This window comes from Camelus bactrianus, chromosome 3 (genome assembly GCF_048773025.1).
Source record: "Camelus bactrianus isolate YW-2024 breed Bactrian camel chromosome 3, ASM4877302v1, whole genome shotgun sequence".
In the NCBI taxonomy this organism is placed as follows: domain Eukaryota; kingdom Metazoa; phylum Chordata; class Mammalia; order Artiodactyla; family Camelidae; genus Camelus; species Camelus bactrianus.
This window is the reverse complement of record NC_133541.1, coordinates 41,749,148-41,770,864: the sequence shown is the minus strand read 5'-3', so window position 1 is coordinate 41,770,864 and position 21,717 is coordinate 41,749,148. Positions and strand designations below refer to the sequence as shown.

Genomic DNA, 21,717 nt, shown 5'->3' with positions numbered 1-21,717 from the left:
CACTCTTTTTACTCTGCTGAAATGAAATTCACAGATAATCAACCTACAGATAATTAAAATGAACATAATATTCTTTTGTATAAAGATGAAATAAAAGGAAGTAATTTATATTAAAGCAATATTCATTTTAAAATTTAAATAAATACCTAAGCATGATTACATCAGAAAGATATAATGAAAAAGGTAAATACTTGCATCTACTTACAAAAATTAGTTTGGATTAAAGAGAGGTAAAGACAAAGTCATCTGAGTATTGTAATTTTTCTTTTATATTGGACATCTTGAAATAAGAACTAAAGTGTATAGCATCTTTATGTATAATTCCCATGAATTCAACAAAGATACAGAATGATACAGATATGTATTTCAAACATCACGAACTGTGTAGCTATTATTGATGATTTTCTGACATGGTGAGTAACTTTTGGTACTGTATCAAACAAGACAGAGTATAATATTCCTGGAAACTTCAGTGTGTATTCAAACTGGCCAAAAGTATTTATTTTATATGTAAAATAGAGTTAGGTTTTAGGCTCTAATAATTACAAATAGGTTTTTCATTTACCTGAAAGTCCAGTGGACACTAAAAAGTCATGCAGAACATGGGCTGAATGTTGGTTGTGTGGCCTGTCATAAGTATTGCAGGACATCTAGCTCCCCTGCCCACAAAATACCAGTAGTGGCCCTTCTATCTTTTTGAAAACCTCACAGATGCCCAAAATGCTCCCAGAAAGTGGAACCTCTTTATTTGATAATCATTTTTGTAGAAGTAGAAGATAAAAAAAATTCTAGATACAGGTAAGCTAAGAAGAAAATAAATCAGTGCAAAAGTGGGGTAGGTGTGTGAGGCTTCTCTGCAAGAAGGGTTTTCTAAGGTTGGCAGCATATGAACTGAGATCTGAATGATGAGATGGAGATGGCCTTGCAAAGAGCTGGGGCAAGAACATTTCTGGTAGGAGAATGTTGCAAAGACTGTGAGGTGTTAACAGAAAGAAGGAACAGAAAGAGGACCATCATGGCTGGAGCATAAGTCAGAAAGATAGAAAGCATTGGCATTTTAGGGCAGAGAGAGAGAAGCTTCTCAATTGTTTTATGTGATGCTGAAAGACTGGTAGATGATCAGCTGCCCAATTTAAACTAAATTTACAAAAACTGTCTCTGATATGTAGATCATTGGGAGATACACCTACCCAGGAAAAGGAACTATCTTGTCTATGACTCATGATGGATTCTTGGGAAGATGCTCGGGAAGCAGGGCATGATGTTTTGTATCTGATCCCAGTTCCACCATCGATGGCAGTTCTCAGATAGACAATGCTCTGAAATTAATTCCTTTTCTCCTTCTGTCTCTTGTGCCCCATTGGTGGCCCTTGCCAAGGACAAGCAATCTATCTTCCAAGGAGTTTGGAGATACCAAAATGTTTTGTTTGTGAAACAAAACAAAACAAAACAAAACAAAACAAAACAAAACAAAACAAAAACACCAAAAAAGTTCTCATAAGGATTGGAAGTAAAAATTATCTTTATTGCTCTTTTCTGTTTACAAAAGCAATACATACGTATCATCCCAGGAATTTTCTGGACTTTCTAAAATGCAGCTAAATACAGACCTAAAGCAGCAAATAGAGGAAGGATGTTAATGGAGGGTGGAAGTCTGATCCTTTGCTCATCTCTTTCTTATTATATCTCATCCTGAATACTCACTGAGGGGACCAGATTTGAACTTCGAACTTGAGTCATAGGTATAGAGTGCTGACGTCATTTCTCCCTTTGAACAATTGCAAATCAGACAACCAATTCCTAGGGCGAAATTCTGAGCAGCAAAAAAGAACACACAGCCCTGTGGCAAAACTCTGAAAATTTAAGTCTTATTCAAAACAAAACTCAAATTCCAGGGAAAGACTACCAAAAGAACAATATAGGAAGCTGAGTCAGGCTCTTTTCCAGCTCTTTATTGTTCTTACACGCTGACGACACGCCCTGTGACCAAGTGCTCTTATCTAGTTTTTAAACGTCCCTCCACTTGAAGAGGCTGTCCACTCGCTGCATTTCACCACCCACTTCTCCCAAGCTTAGCCGCACCGCCAGGCTCACGGCGCACTTGGAGGGGCGGACAGGGATTTATCTATGTAGTCCAGACGTGCTTCCGTCACCGAATCACACACGTTCATCGACCTTTCTGCAGAGACAGATTGCGTGTGAGCGGGCGGGCGAGGGTGGGCTATGCACTCGAGGCCGGGCGACTGTGAGCCTGGGCTCCCTGGGCTGCGGGGGGCCTCGGAGGAGGCGCCCACCGCCCTCTCCTCGCTGAGCGCGCGGCTCCGGCCTCAGTTCCCGTCACGTGCCTCCGCGCCACCCAATCAGCGCCCGCAGCGCGCGGGCTCGGGATTCAAACTGCGGCGTCTCGAGCTCTCGGGGATCAGCTCTGGGGCGGCCGCAGCCGCCGCTGCGTGCGGGCGATGGAGCACCGCATCGTGGGGCCCGGGCCATACCGGGCCACCAGGCTGGTGAGTGTGCGTGCGGGGGTCCGCGCTAAGTCACCGGCTCCGCGATTCCGGGTCTGAACGCCGACCGCATCTACTCAGTCCTTCCTTCTCCAGGGCAGGCCGGGTCTGGAAGCCGGATGTGTTTCTGCTCCGGTGGCCGTATTGTGGACGACGGCCAACGCGGCCGGGGGCCCAGAGCGTCGGGGGTGGGCGCAGCTTCAATCCTGAGACGTTTGCTGGGTTCTCGCCAATCAACTGCGCCTCCGGATTTAAAGCGCCGGGAAGACCAGGGTGACACCCGCCTCTCTCTCCTCCTTACCCTCGGGAATCCAGCGCCAGCAGCTGGCAGAGGAAAGACCCAGTCCCTAACTGTAGGGCCGCACACCGCCTGTAACGCTCACCCTTCGCCGCCGTCCGGGCAGGGCGTGTCTTCGTCCTGAGTGTCACTTGTGGTGACACTTGAGGTTCTTTCTAACGGTGCCCAGAGCAGAGGTGGGTGGCCCTGGCTACGTTTCCTCCTTCTGGCGTTTCTGTTTCTGCCAGCACCGACCTAGATGAGAAGGGTAGGCCCGGAAGGAAGGTTTGAAAGAGCCTTTGCAGACCCTGATGGTCCAGAGTGCGGCCTTTTCTCCTGGGAGAAGAGCTTTGGTGATCAGAGTGCGGAGGCGTACTTGATTTCTTTGTGACCTGGAGCAAGTGATTTCAGTGATTTCTGTTTCAAAGGATTAGCGTAATGGAATTAGTGGTGATGATTTGGTAATGTCCTTGGCAAGTTTTAAACGACTTTTTATGAAAGCCTAATGGTGATTTGGGAGGAAGGGATCGCTTTCCTTGGTCTGTCACCACTTCTGGTCACAGCTAACTTGGGAATTAGTCTCATTGTTCTGTGCACCCTAATGGATATCTAGGAAAAGATGAGAACAGGATAGGAGGAGTTATTGCATCTTTGGAAACAATCTATTACAGATACCCACAATGATTGATTCATTTAAAAAAAATCAGCACATGTAAATTTAGGTTTTCCTTTGGGCTAGCCTCTAAAAGGTAAGGTGGTGGCAGGGAACAAATCGGGTTTTTAAAAATAGTCTGCTTCCACTTCACAGTTGCCTCTAACCATTTGAAACCATCTGGGGTCAAGGCTACTGGTAGGTCCATCCTTAGGGATCAGATACAGATTGTGCTTTATCAGGTACTTTGAAAAAATTTACTCTCCTTTGTGCAGGGAAAAGAACACTCCCCTACCCCCAATTTATTCACAGCACTTATGCAAGGGAAACAGAGAGAGGCTCTGGATCTTGGGGTAACTAGTTCTCATTCTTCCTGCTTTAGACTAAAAAAAAAATCAATTACATCATAGTTGGAAATGTTTTTTAATCTCATAGTCACAGAATTGTATAAAGTACCACTTTTCATAGATGCAGAGTGCCTGTGTGAAAGACACTGTTGATTCTGAGTCACATTAAAATATTATCGAAGGAATTTACAAAGAAAAGTACTCTGTTCTTCAGAAGTCTTCAGTCCCCAAGAAGTGATACTCAAGTCAAATTTAGCCAAGACTAGCCAAGTTAAGCAGGAAGTTAAATTATGTGAATAATGAATGAAAACACCTCAGTTTCACCAGAATTTCCCAGGTAGTCAATTCATCTCTCAGCTTTATTCTGTTTGAGAACCTTGATCTTAAACTAAGATCTTTGACAACACAGAAAACAATAGCTAGTTTTTTTTGTTTTTTGTTTTTAAAGTGAGACTTCCTGATTTATCAGTGATCTCAGTCATCAGTATAGGTGCTTTTCCTCCACTGTGAAATCTGTTTGCCCGAGCATAATTCAGTTGTGCTTTAAAGCTTTTATCAGGTAAATCATGAAGTTTGTGATTAGTTTTCTCTTTACTTATCTGTCCCAGCTTGTGTTTCGTCCCCCAACCCCTACCTTCCAGTTTACCTTTTCCCTCTTCTCCTAACATCACCCTCAACCTGATCTTCAGAAAGAGCTTGGGAAAAAATCTGTTGGCATGCAAAGAGCTACATTTACTAAAGCACCAAAGTCTAATCTGAAAATAACATTTTATGGACTGGGTAAATTTCTGTACCCAAAATCAAATTACAGACTCTGTAAGTCAATTCATTCTGAATATAGAAGCTAATTAGCAACTTAGTCATCTTCACTGAAATAGCTTTCATTTTTGTAACCCACATGTAAATAGATCATTATTTAAAAAGAAATAATGAGAAAGAAAATGGCTTTTTCTGAAAACTACTTAAATCTGCTGAACTTTTCTATGACTTAATTCTGAGTTAGTGGTATCATCTGAGACAACTGGTAAACTTTAGAAGACATAGCCATTCTTGTGTCTGAGAGCTTGAATGGACTCTAAAGATGATCTAGTCCAGTTCCCTCATTTTATCAAGTTCACACTGCTAGTATGTGGCAAGTACATCTAGATCTCGCGTTTGTTTGTCTCTGAACTCCCTGGCCACATGCTATATTATAGCACCACTATCATAATATTTTTAATACTAAGAAGTAAGGAAATGGAATAAATATTCAGGACAAAAGAGCAGGAAGCACATGTCAACACTCAGTGTTGTATTTTGTAGTTTGGCTCATGATGTTAAGCAAAAGCAGTTGTGTTGTTTGATTCTTTATCCCTTAACTAGGGGCCTGAAATAAATAAAACAAAAAAATGTTGTTTTAATCACAAAGCAAATCTTTCCTGTCCCCTTGGCTGTTAAAATTGTCCCTTAATATGACACGGAAAAAATCACGTTCTCAAGCTCTATCTTGTTCTTTGTTGACATAGGATATTTTCTTCCCAAATGTGACTGAGAATGATGGATATTTTAAAGGTAACTCTTTTTCTTTCTTGGCAGAGTATCCAATAGCCACTGAATTATATTTGGAAATACCTGGGAGCAGAGACCGTAATCCTTGCTAGGTTTTGAAAATCTAAAATGTCTCATGGATTGAGTAAATATAATCCTAATGGTAAATGCCACTACCAATCAAAATAAATAAACTCAAAATTCTTTCTATAAATTTTTTGAAAAGGACTATGAGTCTGATAAGGATATCTTCTTAGAAAATTTCTAGCGTAAATGAAAACCAGATGTCAACAGAATAGCTAAAAAATCAATCAGAATCCTAATAGGTTTTTTCCCCCCTTCTATGTGGGGATACATTGAGTAGAAAGCTTTTACAGAAGAGCAAAAGTGAGGGAATTCAAAGGTTTTTTAAAAAGATGACCATAGATGACCTTGAAATACCAGAGATTTAAATTTAGTATTAATTGCTTAATTACAACAGTATAGTATTGCACAAGAATAAACAGATAGCTTAGTGGATAAAAAAGAGTTTAGAAACAGAATCAAGAAAGGTAATATGTAAGGTATATGTAAAATAGCATAATTGGCTTTCCATTTGGGAGAAAGTGAAGTTAGAGATCTCCCTCATATCATAAAAATTCCAGTTGAAGATTCAAATTTTAAATTTCTCTAAAATAGTAAAAGCAAAATATGATAAATATTTTTAATACCTAAGGATGGGGAAACTTTCTTAATTGAGGGAGTAAACACGGGAGCTATAAAGAAAAAAAGATGTATTTGTTTCCTTACAGCGATATCATAATCAACAACAAAACTTTGTATAGCTAGAGACCACCTAAAAATTGGTAAATCAGGAGAAAAGATTTCTAATATATTTGAAAAAGGATTAATATTCCATATTTATTCATTCAATCCTTATTTATTAAACACATGGACTGTATGGCAGGCACTGTTCTTGGTTGTGGGGATACTAAACTAAGCAAAATAGAGTAACTTTTCTGACTTCTATGCACTAAGATTCAAATTCTAGATTTAAACAGTTCTTGACATTGATTAAAAAAAAAAGAGAGAAAGACAACCCAGAAAAAAAATGGCGGGTCTCAAATGAAGAAACGAAAATGACTAAAGATAACAGCAGGAAAATGCAAACAAAATATGGAGATATCATTTCTTACACATAGATTGACAGGCACAAGGAAAACGATAATATCTAGGAATGGCCAAAGATAAGGCAGTAGGCTCATACAGCGAGGGTGGGAGTAGGATGGCTACAACTGGTTTAAATACACTGATATTCTTTAGAAATCTCTTCTATCAAAAATAAATAAATAAAGTATTGGTACCTTAGGAAATAAATAAATAAAAGCATTGGTATGTTAGGTTATATAAACAAGGATGTGCTTGTGAAACAACGAACTGGAAACAGCTGCAGGCCCATCAATTAGAAAATGGCTGGATAAATTATGTTCATTTGTTTTTTGTGGGGGGAGATAATGAGGTTTATTTTTAGAGGAGGTCCTGGACTGAAGTCAGGGCCTCCTGCATGCTAGGCATCTCCTCTACCACTTGAGCTATACCCTCCCCCTTGAATAAATCATGGAATTCATTCATTCATACGAATGGGCATATATTTGGAGGAAACTCTAGTTTGAAAAGATACATGCACCCCAGTGTTCATAGCAGGACTTTTTACAATAGCCAAGACATGGAAACAATCTAAATGTCCATTGACAGATGACTGGATAAAGAAGTTGTGATATATATACAATAGAATACTACTCTGCCATAAAAAGTATAATTTAATGCCATTTGCAGCAACATGGATGAACCTGGAGATCGTTGGTCTAAGTGAAGTAAGCCAGAAAGAGGAAGAAAAATACCATATGATATCACTCATATGTGGAATCTTAAAAAAAAGACACAAATGAACTTATTTACAAAACAGAAACCGACTCACAAGACATAGAAAACAAACTTACAGTTACCAGAGGGAAAAAAGGGTAGGAGGTGAAGGGATAAATTGGGAATTCGGGATTTGCAGAGGCTAACTACTATATAGATAAACAACAATGTCCTACTGTATAGCACAGGGAACTATAGTCAATATCTTCTAATAGCGTATAATGAAAAAGAATATGAAAAGGAATATATATGTGTGTGTGTATTATATATATATATAAACACAGTCATTATGCTATATACCAATAATTAACACATTGTAAACTGACTATACTTCAATCAAAAAAAAAAAAATAGAATGGGCTAGGTCGACAGGTATTGACACAGATATCCTGGTATGTTCAGTGCAAAAGCAACTTGTAGGATAATGTGTATAATATGGTTGATCTCATTTCTTAAAAAAGGAAGCAAGCAGCAACAGTAATAATAAACGACACATACATACAAAGGAAAGAATTCTATGTATGTGTGTATATGAGTGACAGCTGTGTGAGATTGGAGAGAGACAGGGCAGATTGTTGTATGTACTTTTGCATTTAATATGTTACAGTGTACATTATTCTGTAATTAAAGGTACAAATAGAGGAACTGCTAACCAGCCTGAGTCAAGTAATACTCGTATTTACTTATATTTTGAAATACTGAGCCCCAGAGAGCCATGTCTTCATTCTTTTATAAAGTAATGCATAAAGTACTATGTATTAAGTTTACTGGATAATGATTATGATAACCCAATCAACATAAAATAAATAAAAATCTTTTTTTATTACCTCTTTTTTCTTCTTCACCTCTCAACATACGTAGTCAAGACTGAAATGAAAGCTAAGTGTTAACAGAGAATTTTTAAAAAGCCCAAACAACCAATGATTAAAAATAGGTGGAAATTGTTTAAATCCATGTTAATGTTCATAGGCTCTTGGTCTAATGAAATGACCATTTGACAAGGAGAGCTTAGAACAGGATTCCAGATCTTATTCTAACACTAAGTACCTGACTTGTGCGAACTTGCGAGTCCTCCTTGGATCTTGATTTTGACCCCGCACTTCCTTCCAGCTCCAGAATAGACTGAAACCATAATTTGTTTTAAGAGCTTATGCTGGAAATTTTATATATATTATCCTTTATGTTTGAGGAATGCTTTATCTTTTACAAAGGGCTTTTGTATTCATGGTCTTGTGAAACTTCATCGTAACCTGGTGAGGGAGAAGGGTGGAGAGTGAAGTTAAATCAACGTTCATGGACTCTTCATGGGCTCTCTTTCTACTGTTCATCATTTCATTCTAGCCCATTTGCCCTGCTTTTCTTCTGTTTACATTCAGTCCCTCTTTCATCAACTCTTCTGATTTCTTCTCCAGCTTCCCTCCCCACTCTCTTCCACATTTATCAGCACCATCAGCTAGTTCATACTTCCCAACTTTCAGGTTGGTAATTAGAATTGTGGATTGCTCCCATGGAGGATTTCAATATATGAGCATATGGGTGTATATGTGTTTGTGTGTTTTGGTTTTAGCCCTTTATTCAGCATAACATGTACAGAAAAGTGCACAAATTATGTGTATGACTCAATGAGTTTTCAGTGTGACCACCCCATGTAACAAAGCCCAGATCAAGAAAGATGCCATTACTGCACCCTAGAAGTACCTCCTCGCCCCTCCCGGTCTCTAATTCCGTACAGATCAACCACTATTATGATTTCTAATGCCATGATTAGTTTTGCCTGCTTTTAACCTGTATGTAAATATAATCATATAGTGTTTTTTTTTTGTATCTGGCCTTCTTATATCAATATTACATTTTATCTTTGTTGTTCATCTGTGTTATTACATGTAGCAATAGTTCATTCATTCTCATTTCTGCACAGCATTCCATTGCATGAATAAATCACAGTTTGTTTATCTGTCTTCATGTTGGTTGACTTGGGTTGTTTTTGTCTGTTAAGAAGTGCTATTGTGAACAGTGTGGTTTTTTGGTGCACATCTTTCTGTTGGATATATACCTAAGAATGGAATTGCTGGGTTATATGGTGCTCATATAGTTAGCTTTTGTAGGTACTGCTAACCTGTGTTGCAAAGTGGTTGTACCGATTTATATCCTTTCCAGCAATGTATGAGATTCCCAGTTGCTCCGCATACCCACTAGCTCGTAGTGTTGCCTATCTTTTCATTTTAGCCATTCTGTAGACATGGAGTGGTAGTGCACTGTAGATTCCTTTTGCATTTCATTGCTAATTAATGAGATTGAACATCTTTGCATATGTTGTGGTAAATTTGGAGATCCATTTATGTGAAGTGCCTGTTTAAGTCTTTTTCCATTTTTCTTTTGGAATGTCTGTCCTTTGTTTCTTGATTTGAATTTTTTGTATTGTTTTAGAAATTCTGTTTATATGTTATCCTACTGTATGGTTTCTTTTGTTTTTGTAGGTGGTTTCAAGAAGTTAAAAAAGAAAAACCTTTTAATTCTAGACCAGCTCAATTTGGAGCATGGCTTATTACAGTGTCAAATGAAGTAGAAGGGGTTATATGCGTAAGGCAAAAAGGTATTTGAATTTGTCCAGGAAGAAGACATGATTGGGAGTCAGACCAGGGTTAAACTGCATGAAGTGAGAACGTGGTTAAGAAAAGTAGGAAAAGTGAAAGACCAGGTCAGCATTTGCTTATTGAGCACCTCCTGTGTGTTGTGCCTGGTGCCGCATATCCAGGGTGCATACCCTACGTGGGCCCTTGAAGCACCTGGTGTTGTATACTCAGGGATGATCACTGTGGCTGAGAAAGTTAGCCATCGAAAGTAGGAGAGAACTGCAGAGGTGGTCGGGCAGTAGAGAGTATGAAGAGAAACCTGAAAGAAGAAGCCTGATCAGAGGAGAAAACAAGGAACTAGTGCTGGGCAAAATAAAAAGAAAATGGTGAGGTCAGAACTATCGTGGAGAGAAAAAGGTGAAATCTGAAGAGCTGATTGCAGTAGGAAGGGAAGTGAAAAATAAAAGATGTAGAGTCTGTCAAGTGATGCCCTTGAAAGAGAAGCGTGAGAGAGACAAAGGTTATAAGAGTGAGTCTGAGTTTTCAGGACTTCTAGGAGGACTGGCGGGAAGCCAAGGGTCCTAAGAAGAGGTTGGGTAATTATGTAGGAAGAACACCATCTGTGAACCTTTCCTTTCATGCAGGGATGGCTGATGATGACGTGGGTGTCTAGTTTTGTTTGTTTGTTTTCTTCAATAGGAAAAAATTCTGTAGAATTTTTAAACATGCTTTGACATGAGGCACTATATCTTATGCTTCGCTCATTTCCTCTCCCCATACAGTGCCTTTCATGTAATAAACAGTAAAACATTGCTGAATGAAGTTAAGTCACATTAAATGTAAGGCTCCAAGAAATGAATTTTGCACATTGGGCTCAGTTTTATTCAGTTTTATTTTTGATCATGTGTTTCTCATTAATGTAAAATTCCATTTAGTTCCCATAATAGGACAACCTGATGGCAGTATCTCCAGTAAATATTTACTGGATGAATAAATGCATTTTTAAAAGTTACTTCAGAGTGTAAAGTTTGTAAATAAAAAAAGATTCAAGCCTTCGTCTTTTAAGTGGAAAAATTGCATTCATCGTCGTCAATATTTGGGTTGTAATAACCTTTAAAAAAATCTCCATTGATTACTCAATGCCTTTGTCTCTTTTTTTCCCCTAGTGGAATGAAACAGTTGAGCTTTTTCGCACTAGGATGCCATTACGGAAACATCGCTGTCGTTTCAAAAGTTACGAACATTGCTTCACAGCGGCCGAAGCTGTGGACTGGCTGCACGAGCTGCTGAGGTGCAGCCAAAACTTTGGCCCCGAAGTGACCCGCAAACAAACAGTCCAGCTGCTAAAAAAATTCCTGAAGAATCACGTTATCGAAGACATCAAGGGAAAATGGGGCCAGGAAGACTTTGAAGACAACCGTCACCTGTACCGGTAATGGCAGCAAGTCAGCCCTGAAGGGGAGGAGAATAGGGAGGATGCGTGGGCTGGCTCAGTCTTTTGGAGGTTCCACCTGTGCAAGACTTGACCTTGTCCCTTGGAGCGATGCTTCTACTTGAGAGTTGTTGAGTGGGGAGAGAACTGAATCTGTTGTTACAGTAAAACTGATTGCGGTGTTTCTTGGCTTCATAGAGTACCCCATTAGTAGGCACCTGTTGCAGTGACTTTTCAGTAAGGAAACTTTTTTGTGCCTTTTGCTACTACTTTGGCTGTAATAGCTCTGTACCTGTGAAACAGAAGAGAAGCTCTGACTTGCAGCTCTCTGAACAATGTGAAGATGTGTACTCAGGGGGTTAGTGACAGAGACGTCTCATCTTTAAGCAGAGCTCAGGGCCTGTAACGAATTGTACTAGAATTCGCTGATGTCTCCGATCAACCCTGCAATGCACATCTGCTTTCCCGCAAACGTTTTTGCTCATGTTTCTGTGCTGTTTTATGATTGATCACTCACTACCAGATAATTTGAGGGCAAGGATGTCTCTCTGCTGACCCTGCCCTTCTCCCTGGGTCTAGGCTGTTTTATTGCTGGAGATGAAGGGGACCTGCCTCAGGTTCAGGGAATGGGAGGAGACAAAAGAGGAATGAAATCACACAGGTCCAGAAAAGAATTGCTGAGTTATCTGCCAAGAGGCCTACCAAAGTGTCATGAACACATATATATGCACTCTTAATATTTGCTGTCTTTCACTCCAACAGAAGAATAAGGAATGCTCTTACCACCTATTTTGTGAGGGCATTTGGAGGCTGCGAGAATACCTAGCCTTGAGCAGAGAAAACCCGACTGCTTCCTACCTGAATCATTCCTTTCTTCGTGGAAGGAACCCCCCCCCCGCCTTTTTCTATATTGAAACTTTATTACAAAATGATAAAGCAGAGCTCTGTAACAAAAAATACACATTTGGGTTTGGTTTAACACCCAAGTAAGTCTGAGAAAATCCTAACTTAAGCCACTTAAAATAACACATTCACATCCAAAAGATTTCAGCAGATTTATACAGTATCTGTGGAGCACCAATTCCTGTATGGCTTATCCTGACTGGTTTGGATCCAGCTATTCCAATGTGTTGGTTCCTTTGTGGACTAGCTGCTAAGAATGGTTGCAGAGCCCGGGGAGGGGGTCACCAGCACCGAGGCTGAGACCAGGTGAGGCTGGACGTCTAGGATCTGACTTCCTCCTGAATTTCATCAGCAGCCTCCATCTTCTAGATAGTAAGATTGTCTTTCCCTTTGGCAGTTATTTCTGGCTTGCTGATCCAACTTTAAATTAGGATCTTGGGTGATTTTAGTCTATTCTGAGACCATAGTGCTTGTTAGTATCAGGCAGTGGAAATGCTAGCTCTGGTTCCACACACCACACATTATTGGAGATTCTTGGTTTTTTTTTAATTGAATTGTAGTCAGTTACAATGTGTCAGTTTCTGGTGTACAGCACAATGTCCCAGACATGCATATAGATACATATATTTGTTTTCATATTCTTTCACTGGGGATTCTTAAGTGATTATTTCTTCTGGGAAACTAATTGCTTGTACCCCATCAAGGTTTAGCTAGTACTCTTCTAAAAGACTATCTGGATGAGTAACTTGCAATCTGTTCTGTTGTGACCTTAAACTGGGTACCATCCACTGAGTCCTACGAGGCTTTAGGAGTTGTCAGGAGAGTGAAATAGCAGCCTGCTCCGGGAGCCAACCACCCAGGCCTGACTGTCAGAGCCTGTTTCACTTCAATATGAAGAGTTCATCACTCGTCCCCCTTTAAAAAAATAAAGTTCACAGATAGATGAAATTCATCCATGAAATAACAATTTTTTTTCACCCCCATTTTCTCTTATAAAGAGATCTCTTACTTGTGAGTCGGAAAGGGAGCTGTATTTTCCTTGATTATTTTACCACCTGAAAACTCACAGCTTTTCATTTTCCTGAGTGCAAGTTCTGTAAGTAAACAACCGATGTTTGATGTCCTCAGTTTAATCTGGGATGAAATCTGTTTAGATACCTGAGTTGTTTGTCAGGGAGCGTGTGCCTTGAGCTGAGAGTAAGCTAGTGAGTGTGGAGGCCGCTGCCGCAATGTGGGCAGCTTTGGGGATGGAGCGTACAGCTCGGGATCAGCCAGTTCCCTGCCAGCGCCCTTGGGGAAGTGTGGGGGCAGGTTGCCCTACCTGCTCCACATCCACCTGTTTTTCGTACTGGAGTAGTACCACTGCCAAATTATGAAGAAAGCAGATGAGGGAGATGAGGAGCTAGAGGCAGATTACTTTTGAAAATAGATGGAGAGTCAATAAGGTGGAGAAACTCCCGAAATGCTTCTAAATATCAAGCTTCCTGGAAGAGGAACCTTTATAAGTAGTGTCAAAGAGGTTGGAATGGACAGCTGAGAGTTCTTGCTGGGAAAGGAGGAACTAAAATTTTCTAGCACCTGTGATGCACCTGACACTGCATAATCATCACTTTACTCAACACTTGCAGATGTGGGTGTGGGTGGTAATATCCTAATCTTAAAGATTAGGAAATTGATGGGGCCAAAGTTACTGACTTGTCCGAAGTCACTCAGCTAGTAGTAAAAGGGTCTGGATTCAAACAGAGATCTCTCTCTCTGAAGCCTGTGTTCTTGTGGTATGTCAGAATGCCTCCATTTCCACAGCGTGAGGTTGATGTAGTTTATTAAATTAGTGACTGAATGATTAAACATACGATAATAAGAAACTTTTGGTGTAGTCAGATTCACAGAATTCTTGTAATGTATTAAGTATTATCTAGTACATATTAAGTGATGAGCTGTCTTCTCAAATAAAGGAGGTAAGTTAAACATAATCAGCTTAAATACTTATAAATATAGCAGGGGCTAGGTGGTTTTCTGGGACTATGAGTTACAGAAAGGCATAGTTAGAGAAAGCAACATGAAATATAAAGACTCAGTATTTTTTAACGACAGGAATTATACAAACACACATGCACACACACACTCACGCACACACACACACATGCACACACAGGAGAATTTTATAACAGAAATGATGAGTTAAGCTTTTATTTTGGAATGTGTCCAATCTTATTTCTTTTTCTTTTTTTTTTTAAAGTCAACAACATAATTTTTACTGGCTGCCTAGTATTCCTTTGCATGTCTGTATTAGTCTTTTTTTTTTTTTTTTTTTTTGAAGTTGCATCTGGGTCTTTATTATCCTTCCAAATGGTTTCCTTAGGGAGCTGTGCTCTTAGGTCAATGATGTGGCCGTTGTTTACATGTTTGTCTTTCTTTGGGATTACCTTCAGAAAACATTTATGAGCCACAGAAGTCAGTCCTATTTCTTTTTTTTTTTTTTTTAACATTTTTTTTATTGAGTTATAGTCATTTTACAATGTTGTGTTAAATTCCAGTGTACAGCACAAATTTTCAGTTATAAATGAACATATATATATATTCATTGTCACATTTTTTTTCACTGTGAGCTACCATAAGATCTTGTATATATTTCCCTATGCTATACAGTATAGTCTTGTTTATCTATTCTGCATTTTAAACTCCCGGTCTGTCCCTTCCCACCCCCTGCCCCCTTGGCAACCACAAATTTGTATTCTATGTCTATGAGTCTGTTTCTCTTTTGTATGTATGTATGTATGTATGTATGTATGTATGTATTTATTTAAGATTCCACATATGAGCGATCTCATATGGTATTTTTCTTTCTCTTTCTGGCTTACTTCACTTAGAATGACATTCTCCAGGAGCATCCATGTTGCTGCAAATGGTGTTATGCTGTTGGTTTCTATGGCTGAGTAGTATTCCATTGTATAAATATACCACATCTTCTTTATCCAGTCATCCATTGATGGACATTTAGGCTGTCTCCATATCTTGGCTATTGTAAATAGTACTGCTATGAACATTGGGGTGCAGGTGTCATCCTGAAGTAGGGTTCCTTCTGGATATATGCCCAGGAGCAGGATTCCTGGGTCATATGGTAAGTCTACTCCTAGTCTTTTGAGGAATCTCCATACTGTTTTCCACAGTGGCTGCACCAAACTGCATTCCCACCAGCAGTGTAGGAGGGTTCCCTCTTCTCCACAGCTTCTCCAGCATTTGTCATTTGTGGACTTTTGAATGATGGCCATTCTGACTGGTGTGAGGTGATACCTCATTGTAGTTTTGATTTGCATTTCTCTGATTCCAGTCTTATTTCTAGTTTAAAAAATTGTATGTCGTATTTGTGTGACTGCATTTACATTTGTTGACTATGATTTTATTTTTCAATAATCCAGGAGTTAAGCATAGAAAATAGGAGGAAATAGTAAATTTTAGTGTGTAAGAAAGGGAATCAAGATCCTAATATCTGAATGTCCATAACAATCACAGGAGATGTTGAAGATAAGTGCCTAGAGCTATTTACTGAATCACTTCTTTCCTGTTACTAACACCAGTGGCTAGAGACAGTTCTGGATTTGCTGGTAGTGAAGACAGTTTTAGATTTCACTTTGAAAGTGTCCTCATAGCCCAGCCAGATGCTGTCATCTGTGTCTAACAAAGCTTCCTGGCCCTAGACTTCTAATAAAGAGAACCAGTTGCACTTCCTTGTGTTTTGGTAAGAAATTTCGGTTTATGAAGCATGTTCCCTTTATGATCTCATTTGATCTTTTTTTTTTTCATTTTTATTGAAGTATAGTCCGTTTACAATGTTGTGTCAATTTCTGGTGTACAGCACAATGCTTCAGTCATACATGAATTACATAGATTTGTTTTCATATTCTTTTTCACCATAGGTTGCTACAAGATAATGAATATAGTTCTCTGTGCTATACAGTATGAACTTGTTGTTTATCTATTTTATATATTTGTATCTACAAATCTCAAACTCCCAATTTATCCCTTCCCCATCCCTAGTAACAATAAGTTTGTTTTCTGTCTGTGAGTCTGTTTCTGTTTTGTAAATAAGTTCATTTGTCTTTTTTTTTTCTCAAGATTCCACATATCAGTGATATCATATGGTATTTTACTGGTTTGATAATTTTCTTTTGTATTAGCTTGGTATCTTTTTGGTTTTTGTGACTGTATTGTATGCTTTTGACTTGTGGTTACCTTGTTTTTCAAGTATGTTAATCCGTTACTATATCTGTTTGCTTTAGACTGGTAGTCATGTAGGCTCAAACACATCCTAAAAAGAATGAAGAAAGAAAACAAAAAAAAAGTGAGAGGAAAAGAAATCTATATTTTCTCGCTCCCCTTTCCCACCTTTTAGGATTTTGATGTCCTTTTTTTTTTCCTAAACATCTTTATGTTTATTCTCTTGCAGCTCATTGTAGTTATTACATTTCCAATTATGTTTTTCTCATTTCTATGTCTTCCTGCTTCTTTTCTATTTAGAATAGACCTTCCAACATTTCTTTTAGCATAGGTTTAATATTGCTGAACTCTTAGTTTCTGCTTGTCTGTGAAATTCTTTATCTCTCTTTCTACTCTAAAGGATAGCCTTGCCGGATAGAGTATCCTAGGTTGCAGCTTTTTCTCATTCAGGACTTTGAATATATCTTGCCAATCCTTTCTGGCCTGCAGTGTTTGTGTAGAGAAATCAGCTGAAAGCCTTATGGGTGTTCGCCTGGAACTAACTCTTTGTTTTTCTCTTGCTACCTTTAGAATCATTTCTTTATCTTTAACTTTGGCCATCTTAATTATAATATGTCTTGGTGTAGGTCTATTAGGGTTCTTCTTGTTTGGGACCCTCTGTGCTTTCTGTACTTGAATATCTATTTCCTTTAAGTTTGGAAAGTTTTCAGTCATGATTTCTTCAAATACCTTTTCAGTTCCCTTTTCTCTTCTCCTTCTGGGACCCCTATTATGCATAGGTTGGCATGCTTTATATTATCCCATAGGTCCCTCATGTTGCTTTCATTGGTTTTTACTTGCTTTTCTGTCTGCTTTTGTGATTGGGTGACTTCTCTTATCCTGTCTTCTAAGTTACGTATTCGCTCTTCTGCATTATCTGGTCTCTTTTTGACTGCCCTTAGCTTGGCTATTGTCTCAGCCATTGACTTTTCCATTCTTAATTGGCCCTCTTTATAGTTTCTACTTCCTTTTTAAAGTATTCTCTGCTGCTATTTACAGCCTCAGTTATTTTCTTCTGTAGTCTTTTTACCTCTTTTTTGAAGTCATGATCTAGTAGATTGTCGAGGTCTATCTCATTGTTCATTCTTCCAGGGGATTGCTCTTGTTCCTTTAATTGGGAGTGGTTGCTCTGCATCTTCATTTTACTTATATTTCTCTGGCTGTATGATTTAGGAATATCAGTTATCTACTGTGGTCTTGAAAGGCTGTTTTTTGTTTGTTTTTATTTAAAGTGGGAGGCTTCCTGTGTAGACTGTTTGTCTAATAGTTTTGTTGCAAGGCCTTTTCTTAGTATGGATGGTTGCCACGTCTTTCTTCCGTGTGTGTTGGCTGTTATCCCTTTGATTGGGGTGCGGCTGGTGTTGGGATCAGAGCATGCCCTGATTGTTGTTGTTGAGCGTGGCCTCCTTTTTTGTTCTGTGGTTGTCACAGCCCTGACAGGTTCCAGGTCTGTTCCCTTGTTGCTGGAAGAGAGGCTTCTAGACCCGTTTTTGAGCTGTGGTGTGTGGTAGGCAGGGTTGGAGTGCTTCAACTGGGAAGAAGAGTCACTGAGTGTACTTCTGCAGGAGATGTCCACTGGAAAGTGTTCTCATAGCTAACTGGTTTAAAACTAGGTCCAATGGCAGGAATAAATAAGACGTCCCACAGCTCTGGATGTTGAAGAACAGGAAAACTTAATCCATTAAACTGCTTCTGAAATTCATCAAATAACATTTTTCACACACTGTACTGAGGCTAGATGAGTATTTACTCTGATAGCTGTGAATGATGGAGGGCGTGACAAGGGACGAAACAGTTTCAAACTTCCTTTCTGCTTGTTTACTTTAGCACTGGCTCGGGGTCATCTCTGCCAGCTGTCATGCCAGCAGTCACTCTGCCCCAGAGCTCCGCCCACTCGCTGGCTGGAGCCTGGGAGGTGGGAGAGCGCTGGCGCCCTGGGTCTCCCTGAACGGGACATTCTCCGCTGGCGGCTGGACGCTTACAAGTGGCTCAGGGCTCTGGTCCCACAGGCGGAGTGGGGCTGAGCCAGGGGAGGCGGAGTGCGAGCCAGCCAGGCGCTGCAGGTCGGCCAGGCGCGGAGCCAGGCAGGGCGGTATGGTGAGTCGCGAAGGAGCCCGGAACGTCGGGCAGGTGCGGGGGTGGGGGTGGGGGTGGGGCAGGGACTTTCCAGCCCTCGGGCCTGCGTGGCTGGCCCTGGAGCAGCCTGGTGGCGGCAGCCGATCTCATTTGATCTTCATGACAACCCTGTGAGGTTCACAGGATGAGTAGTTCATCCTCAGAGAACTAGACACCTCTCTGAAACATCTCAACAGAACACGAAGAATGCTCTAAAGAAGTGCCGTACTGACCACAGAATCAGCCCTTTTATGTATGTGAACAGACAGTTGTGATGGATTGTTTAAACCTAATGTCATGGGTTATATAAAGATTGAAGTATGGATTATGATCACTGCTTATTTTGGACTATTTACTGAAGAAAGTGTTTGGCCTATTTATTTATTTAATTTTATTTTTTAAATTGCAGTATAGTCAGTTTATAATGCTGTGTCAATTTCTGGTGTACAGCATAATGTTTCAATCTTACATCTACATACATATAATCCTTTTCATAGTCTTTGTCATAATAGGTTACTATAAGATCTTGAATAGAATTCCTTGTGCTATACAATATAAACTTTCAAAAAAATCTGTCTTATGTATAGTAGTTAATATCTGCAAATCTCAAACTCCCAATTTATCCTTTCCCTCCCCATTTCCCCTCTGGTAACCATACATTTATTTTCTATGTCTGTGAGTCTGTTTCTGTTTTGTAAATAAGTTCATTTGTGTTCTTTTTTTAGATTCCACATGCAAGTGATATCATATGGTATTTTTCTTTCTGTTTCTGCTAACTTCACTTAGAACAGCGATGTCCACGTCCATCCATGTTGCTGCAAATTGTTTGGCCTAGTTTAGATCTTTAGCAGATGGGTCCCTGGGTCTGGAGCCTTGACCTGGCCATTGACCTGGCCCTTGACCTGTTCTCATTACTGACGCCCGCTCTGGTATGTTGTTGTAACCAGGAAGGCGTGCAAGGTTTACAGAGAAGAGTTCACGGGCCCGGAGGTAGTGGTTGAGATCTAATTGCAGGGAACCATTTTCTTTCTGTTCTTCTGCTTCTCCCTGTTCCTTTTTTCTCTCCTTCTTTTTCTGTCTGTCTTTCTACCTCTCGTGTGCACCACTCTCATGTTCCCACTTCCTTCCCTTTTTGTTTTTCTTCTACTTCATTTCTCTCTTCTTTCTCTCTTCTCCTGCATATTTGCTTTTTTTATTCTGACTTATTTCCAAAATGTTTATTTTAATTTGAGCCTAAAATTTGTTATATAGATTTTGTCAGCTTTATTGAATGTTATTTTCACAGTTCTTAATTTAAAAACCGGGAATCATGCTACTTACACAATTTTAAGACTTTCTGTGTAAAGCCGCAGTAATGTAGACTGTGGTATTTGTGAAGGGAAAGATGAATACTCGGAGCAGTGGAACAGAGTCCACAAACACAAGTATGGCCAATTGATTTTTGACAAAGATGTAAAAGCAATTTAAAGGAAAAAGGTGAGGCAATTGTTAGAACAATTGGGCATCCATTCATCTACATGCAAAGAAATGAACCTCAACCTAAACCTAATTCTTTATACAAAAATAGGTTAATTAAAAGTGAATCATAGATTTAAATGTAAAACTATACAAATTTTAGAAAAATGGGAGAAATCTTTACTCGCTGCGGGTAGGCAAAGAGTTTTTAGATGCGACACCAAAAGCATGATATAAAAGAAAAAAAAATGATGAATTAGACTTCATCACAATTAAAAACTTTGGCTGTGTGAAAGACACTATTAAGAGGATGAGAAGACAAGCTGCAGGTGGGGAGAAAATATTTGTAAACCACATATGTGACAATGTACTGGCTGGCATCAAGAATATGTAAAGAACTCATAAAGCTCAACTGTAGGAAAACAAACAACTCAATTAAAAAATGGTTGATTTGAATAGGCACTTAATCAGAGGCTTACAGATAGCAAATAAGCACTTGAAAAGATGTTTAATATCATTAAGACTAGAAAAATGCAAATTAAAACCATGATGAGATACCACTACGTATCTGGTAGAATGACTAAAATAAGAACACTGGTAATGCCAAAATCAAGTAAGGATGCAGAGCAATTGAAAATCCCATCCACTGATGGTGGGAAGCCTAGATTGGTAGTCACATTGGCAAACAGTTCGGCAGTTTCTTTTAAAGTTAAACATGTACTTACATTATGACTCCGTATTCCTGTTCCTGGAAATTTACCCCAGAGAAATGAAAACTTACGTTCACACAAAAACTTGTACATAAATATTTATAGCAGCTCTATTCATAATTGCCAGTAGCTGAAAACAACTCAGTGTTTCTCTTTGAGGGAATGGATAAACACTGAACATCTATATGGAATGCTTCTGTGTGTAGGGGAAGGTGTGATTATAAAATCAGAGCAGCAGGGAGGTTTTTTTTGAATAGCAGAACTATTCTATTTCCTGATTGTGATGGTGTCTATACAAGTGTATCTGTGTGTTAAAGTTGACACACACACACAAAAAGAGAAAGATCAATTTTACTAGAGGCTAATAACATTTTTTTAAGGCCAGAGATTTGCAAAGTCTCTGTTGGTACCTCTAGTGAAAGAAACCCCAATTTATGTTGTTTGAGGTACATGGCCCTTGAGTCATTTTCTGTGACCCTGGGAAGAATTTCTTCATTATTACCCTATAGGTCTTTTTTTTTTTTTTTTTAATTTTATTGAGTTATAGTCAGTATACAATGTTGTGTCAATTTCCAGTGTAGCACACAATTTTTCAGTCATACATGAGCATACATATATTCATTGTCACATTTTTTTTCCCGCTGTGAGCTATCACATCTTGTGGTAACCTTATAGGTCTTTTGAAGGGGATGATTTTTAGGAACTTCTTCAAGCTAATGGACTATTGGCTCCCTCTAGTGGATGTCTTTTGTTTTATAGTAAAGCTCAGAATTGTGATTGTGATTTTGCTTTTCTTTTGTTTTTACGTTTCCTCAGGTCCTGAGTTCTTGTCCTGTGATAGTTGGATACATTTCTTACTCTTCCTATGCATCAGTTTTTTCATCTATAAAATGACAGGGATAGACTAGATCTTTAAGGTCTTTTTTTCATTCTTAGCTTTTATGATTCCAAATATTGAGTACTTACCAAAAGTGTTTCCCAAGTTCAAGGCAATGAAGGAGATAAAGAACTACAACATGATTCTTTTCTTCTTTAACTTTGCAGTCTCTCTTGAGAGCTAGAG

General features: G+C 39.2%; 1 protein-coding gene across 2 annotated transcripts in view; it reads left to right on the top strand.

Annotated features, from left to right (window-relative positions):
• Positions 1 to 1,947: 1,947 nt before the first annotated feature.
• DEPDC1B (DEP domain containing 1B) overlaps positions 1,948 to 21,717 on the top strand; it is a 66,864-nt gene continuing 47,094 nt past the window's right edge. Inside the window, exons 1-2 of one of the 2 annotated variants that reach the window (XM_074358701.1) lie at positions 1,948 to 2,507; positions 10,949 to 11,214. In XM_074358701.1, the coding sequence (XP_074214802.1) occupies positions 2,460 to 2,507; positions 10,949 to 11,214 (314 nt within the window). In that variant the 5' untranslated portion in view covers positions 1,948 to 2,459. The remainder of the gene's footprint in view (positions 2,508 to 10,948; positions 11,215 to 21,717) is intronic. The other variant, XM_010966263.3, reaches the window with a different exon arrangement.